The 6804-nt window shown below is 39.9% G+C and overlaps 1 protein-coding gene across 1 annotated transcript; it reads right to left on the bottom strand.

Moving 5' to 3' along the window:
• Window positions 1-1738: 1738 nt before the first annotated feature.
• LOC142224685 (uncharacterized) lies at window positions 1739-3805 on the bottom strand. The gene has a single exon (XM_075294468.1). It carries the CDS (start codon window positions 3803-3805, stop codon window positions 1739-1741), a length of 2067 nt encoding a protein of 688 aa, XP_075150583.1.
• Between the last annotated feature and the right edge of the window lie 2999 nt (window positions 3806-6804).

Here is a 6804-nt window from a genome sequence, read left to right as displayed (position 1 = left end):
AAGTTAAATAATATTTACATATTCAATAAGGAAATAGTGAAAGTATACAGAATGTACATTTCAGTTAACAAAAATGAGCATTTTATTTTAGTTCAATTCTTTTTTTGTTCTCTTGTTATGGTTTCCAATTCATGTTTCATTTTTTCAAAAACAAATTCATATTTACAAATGTGCTCGTCAAGCACGCGATCGTAAATGGACTCGTTAAGCCCGATCGATTTTTAAATTTCAAATAAATTTGACTCGGAAGAGCCGGGTGTCGAGGACTCGTAAAGTCAGAAGGCAGTTGAAGACTACCTTACACCCAAGTGTGATATGGGGTGGCGAAGCCACAAACAATTCTCCTGGAGGAACCCCAGAAGCCGTCGTCAACGGTTTTTTATTGGTTGCTGTTGCAACATTGTCGGCCAGAATGGCAGAATCAGTAGTCGTACTGATGGTATGTTCATCGGCAAGGGGTGCGATGCTAGAATTAATCTCCCGTTCCTCATCCAACATGGGGACGTCGTCCTCAGACTCTGGAAGGGTAGCAGCCATCTTTGCTATGTTTTCTATCTATGAAAATATAGAAAGATTTCGGAACGGAAAACCAAATTAACATAATGGTCAGGGTGACCAGAACCCGTAGGTCGCCTTACAACTTGTAGTCCAATCTATTGCGATTCGAACGCGGCCATCAACCCAAAGATTTTTCACGTAACAAAAACTAGGGAGGACGCGAGCATAACGCGACAGATAGACCTATGTTAACTCCCTAAAAGACAAGGATGTAATCCATTTGAACAAACGACGACCGTTAGTACCCGGATGAACATCGCGAAGACGACCTAATTTCCACGTAGTGGGGAGTAATAGTTCTCGTCGAGAATGTCGTGGACAAATCAAAGGTAGCATGTAAAGTTACCGCTTTCGTAAAAAGCAGACAGTTTTGTAAATATAACCGTGGGTTATCATCAAGGCGTGACCTGTAAAGCATTCCACATAATCCCATTGTTAAAACCAGTAGTGGTAAAATAGCGTCGCGCTCTATGTGAGAAGACAGCTCAGAATTATGGTGTATATTGCCCCTTGAACCAGACGCATTACTCAAATTATGGTACCCCGTCAATACGTCGTCAACGTACATGCACTTCCGTAGGACTTGTACATAAAGAGGAAACCCATTCTCCGTGTCGTCAGCCAAATGCAAAAGTTGTCCAAGTCACTGTCTGTAACTAAAAGTTCCGGATAATATTTTGCAGAGAATATCTTAACTGTATTCAATGCAGAAATGTCTAGGACGGGTCAACATATATATGTCTGTATACATCTGTGTGATATCGCAATTGTACACGAATTTATACAACCTCCTCCTCAAAACGAGGAGAAACAAGTCAGATTGTTGAGTCGGACCGACGTGTAAAAATGTCATTCAAGGCAGTGAAAACCAATCGAAGTCAAATTGTCTTTTTATCGGTGGATGACCGGCGATAAGACAGATAACAAATTTTCATTTGTAGGCGTAACCTAAACTGGCCTCATATGGTATAACCATATATACCCCCGGACAAAGTCGTGGTGAATCGTCTTAATTCATGGTTTTCACAAGAAGAATGCCTCATTTCGAAGAAAGTGTGTCAGGCAACCCGTCCTTGATTTCTGATTTGTCCGGAGAAATAAGTTTTGAGATGAAGAGTATCTTCACTCAGAATCCCGTCGGTTTGTCTTTTCATAATTTTACCCGCAAAGCTTATCTGAATCAGATAAGAGAGGACGTCGGGGAAGCTCTTCTAGTTCCCAAAGTGCGGAGACGTGTCTCGTCAAGACTAGTTTCCTCGGAGAGGTCCACAGTAGTCGTGTAGACTGAAATATTCGAAGAAGGGATAGGACCCGTGACAACCCCGCCGAAGACTGTGTTTTGCGCTAGTAGCGATCCCGAAATATTCGTTCTCGTACCGTCCAACAAAATTTTCGGATAAAGATCCGCGCCCAACAGAAGGTCAACAGGACGACAAACAAATAAATTGGGGTCAGCCAAACGTAGATTTGGCATGCTAGACACAATGTCACGATTTAGAGAAAAAGATGGCAGGTTGCCGGAAATGTTCGGAAGAACGTACGCTGTAGTCTCCAGTAGGAGCGACTCATCTAGTGGGGTACCAATGCAAAGTGAACAAAGTTCTCTCGACGTGATCGAAACACTTTGATTCACTCCAGAAATTGTAGCCGAAGTCGAAGACGTGCTCAGTCCAAGTCGGTTCCGCAATCCTTCCGTAATAAAGGATGATTCCGAAGCGGGATCTATCAAGGCCCTAGCAGGATACGTGATACCCTGGTGAACGATATTCACCATTGCAGTTCCTAATAATACATTTCCAGTACGCGAAGTATGGAATACCTGTCTATTCGACGTCCCTGACACAATGCCAGTCGATGTAGAAGGTTGATCGGTATCCACTGATGCTACCCCGGTATCTCGTATAAGCGGAGCGGAAACGACCGGAGCAGTTATGGGATCATTTGATATATCCCTGTGCAGAAGAGTGTGGTGTCTTCTACCACATTTACCGCAATCATATGCGCTGGGGCAATTAGCTGCAACATGTCTGCGGGACAGACAATTCATGCAGCACTGATGGCGCCTAATAATATTCATCCTCTCAAGAACTGAAAGATTATGAAACCTAGAACACGTTCTGAGGTGATGCTGTCGTCGACAGAGAACGCATAATCTATCAGGAGAGGATTGGGAGGAAGGAGGCGTACTTGTTGGGGAACGAGTCGTTTTCGCATTCGTGAAATGCGAGCGAATTCTTTTGTTGGCCGGAGGCCTGGCGTCAATGCCGCGGATATCGCGAAGACATGTCAATGTCTGGATTCTTTCCGTGAGAAAGAAGTCCAAATCTGACCAAGAAGACAAAGCAGACTTGTCTTTAATACTCTGTTCCCAAAGTGTAACAGTACATTTCGGCAACCTCTGAAGGCATAAAAAGACGAGGATGGGATCCCAATCGTCAGTGGCCACATCGTAGATAGACATTGTCGAAATGCATGTCGAGATACCACGTTGTAGTTTCTTCAGTCCTGAACTGGTCTCAGACTCCAAGACTGGTAAATCGAATAATAATTTGAGTTGGTGATTCACCAATAGGCGGGTATTATCATAAGTACCCCTTAGTGCCTTCCACGCAAGAGCGAAGCTTCTATGCGTGAGCGGAAATTTCGAAACAACCTCGCGAGCTTCACCACTGGTCTTCTTGAGCAAATGACACAATTTCTCAATATCGCTAAGTCGGCTATTGTTAATGTACACCGCTGTGAAGAAATCTCTAAATGTCGGCCAATTGAGAAAATCGCCGTCAAAAACATCTATATCACAAGGCGGCAGATTGAGACTGTGGGAGGAACTATTGTCTCCCCTAGAGCTGATAGAAGAGCCGCGTGACTCATCGGACCTATGGGAAACATTCAAAAGTGATGTTTGGTCCTCCAACCGAGGCGATTTAGCAGAATGCTTAGATGGTGCACGTAGTGCCTCCAATTTACGTTGAATTGACTCCATGACATTCAGATAACAATTATAAGCCACGTCATATTTGCTGTCAGCAGCGGCGACTGCCTCGGTTGCGTTGCTCTGTGTGGACACAAAGTCAAGACATTCGTCGAATAAGCTCTTAACTTTTTCCCACAACGACTTAGCCTCGGAACCATGACATTCTAGTCTATAGGCGGTTAAATCATCGTCTCGCAAACTGTGAAACTTCGTTTCAAATCGGACTACTGCGTCAGTTGCTCTTGTGAAAGCAGTCAGTGGTGTAGTAGTCATTATGACCAAGTACTGTCAAACTTAAAGGGCGAAAAAATTGACACGTGATGTCCAAAACTCTCGAAAAGAGTATAAATCGATCCAAACGCTACTTCGATTTGTCGTCGAACAAATGAAAATGCAGTTTTTTTTCCAGTGTATGCGAAATGTGTATCGTCAACTCACAATATTTTGCGCAGTGTACCGAAAGTACCAAAAATGTGAACAAGGTAACGTAATTACCACAAAAACACAAAAAATGAGATCAGAAAATTTCTCACAGTGTACGGAGTACAACCAATTTTTTACAGTGTATCGTCGATACACCAATTTCCTCACAGTGTATTGGAAATACCAGCTAAAATTAGCTCTGTAAGGTAAATTATAAGTATTTTAACTTTTTGTAAAAATTGGCGAAAAAATTCTCTAAGTGTATGAAAACACGTAAAGTTTCTTCAAGTGTATCGTAAATACAAGAAACCCTTTTTCGCGTGGCGAAATATATGCAAAATCTTTATTTGGAAAATATTACAATATTTTTCCCAGTGTACCCTGTTTACCAAAAGATTTTTGCAAGTGTATCGTGAATACAAAAAATATTTTCAGTGTATCGTAGAATACAAAGAATGATTTTTGCGTGGCGAATTATCGAAAAAATTGAAACTTGATATATTACGAGAGAGTTTCTCTCAGTGTATATATTATCCAAAATTTCTCCCAGTGTACGTAGATACACAAAATTTGTGCAAGTGTATTGTGAATATCACTTGCCAAATGGAAAAATTACAAAACAATAAAAAGTCGTGGACTTTAAATTGTAAAATGTCAACTTGACCAATTGTAGGATGCACGGACTGTAAGATGCACACTACGAACCAGTAAGGTCCAACAACAACAATAATATAAAAAATCAAAAAGTTTCGTGGAAACTCAAATATGTCAATATTACGATAATATAATATATAATAAATACTGTTATTTTATTGTTTATATCGACCGACCGTAGGGTACACTACCACGTAACACGAACGATAATAGTAAACGACCGATATCCATAGGAATCAACAATAAATACTTTTCTCAATTGAACTTGAAAAAAATTATTTTTATACTTTAGCGCCGTAAGCGACCCACGCTATTAAACGAACGTGTATGCAGTTCGAACGTATGTTGGATGTAACACCTGTACGTGTGTATAGCAAGTGGAACGGCAACTGTATAACACTTTACTATTGATGTCTATTGGCAAACCAATGCTTACAACCAATGCAATTGTTTTTGTTTTTTTTCTATGCAGATCGAAGATCAAAAACCAAAAGAAAAACACAACAATATGAATGTAATCAAATGGAGAAATACAGCGAAATTGAATTCAACTTTGACGTAGAATATTTGGACGAAAACAAAGTGGAATTAAACGCACTTTTCAACACTTTAATGACAATGTAACCGGGTATTAAAGACCGACGGATAATTTAATTTTTTTTTTCTCGTAGAGATTTAATGTACAACCGATATAAAATACGAGTTGTAAAGCGACCGTAGGCGAGTGTTTATTTCTGTTTTATTTATATTTACACCGAAGGATATGCTCACTTTTTAATTATCACTGAAAGTACATACCTTGGTTGTTGATAATATAATTATATTTATGTGCAATAAATTGAAAATGTCTCGTAGAGGATGGTGATCGTCGATCGTTGGTTGTTGTTGGTGATTGGCGTAGCCTTTGCCTTCGAGGAAGAAATAAAAAAGACCGAATTAATACTTTCCAACAATTATCCGGCTCGAAGGACCAATGAATGCGTGGCATAAAAGTAGAAAAGAAATAAAAAGGCACTGGTTTAGAAGTTGAACCAAAATATTTGGGCTTTATTTAATCAATTATTGTTCGTCAAACAATATTTACCTTCGTAGAAGCGAGAGAGTCTCAAAAGTGAATGACAAAAAGCTTGGATGCCGAAAGGCGGGGGTTGATGACATTTGACGTTAGAAAATGTCCTTATTTTCGTAACGAACGGCAGAGAAGGTGTAGACAAATCCTAACGGCGGGATTACACTTAAAAACGATTATATGATTGAACCAAACTAATAAAACGGCATTTGAACTTAAACACCTATCATTGTGAAGAAAAATTCACCAAGCGTTGGATTGTTCACCCCTGCAAGGGTCTGGTCTGGATCCTTGATCGTTTGTATCCCTCAACGATCCCTTTGTTGAGGGATTACCACCTTTTGATGACGTTACCTTAGGAAAGGTTCAATTTGCCAAAGATGTGTAGCAAAGTGTCGTATCGTCTACAGATCGACTAATAGGGCCTGACTCTTGATAATTGCAAAGTTAGTATACCTCCCATTCTATAGTGTAGAGTATATTCAAATGAATTGAATTAATTTCTTGATTGAAGAAAGCATTGCATCGTAAAAGATAGGTGAACTAACGTGTCCAAAAATCAATTCCACTAAAATTATTTTTTTATACCCTCCACCATAAGATAGTGGGTATATTAAGTTTGTCATCCCATTTGTAACACTTCGAAATATTGGTCTAAGACCCCTCAAAGTATATATTCTGGGTCGTGGTGAAATAATGAGTCGATCTAGCGATGTTCGTCCGTCTAGTGATATCACGCTAACTTCCGAGCGACACAAACTATCGACATGAAACTTGGCACAAGTAGTTGTTATCGATGTAGGTTAGGTTAGGTTAAAGTGGCAGCCCGATTAAATTTCAGGCTCACTTAGACTATTCAGTCCATTGTGATACCACATTTAACTAAAAGTACCTATTACATATGGTCACTTCTAGTCTTAACCACTGAACCTTCTCTATTATTTATTTTTGTTGAACCAACCAGATTGCTCCAAAAATATTAACAAACTGCTTAAGTTAACGATTTCCAGGTCTGCCAGTAATCTAAAGCTATATGCTCCTAAAATTCGCTTACGCCTTACACAAAAAGCAGGACACTCACACAAGAGGTGTTTAATTCATTCCTTTTCCTCCACATCATGACAGC

The sequence above is a fragment of the Haematobia irritans genome, chromosome 2 (genome assembly GCF_050003625.1).
Source record: "Haematobia irritans isolate KBUSLIRL chromosome 2, ASM5000362v1, whole genome shotgun sequence".
Lineage (NCBI taxonomy): Eukaryota > Metazoa > Arthropoda > Insecta > Diptera > Muscidae > Haematobia > Haematobia irritans.
Note: the sequence above shows the minus strand (reverse complement) of the source record. Positions and strands in the feature narration are given on the sequence as shown.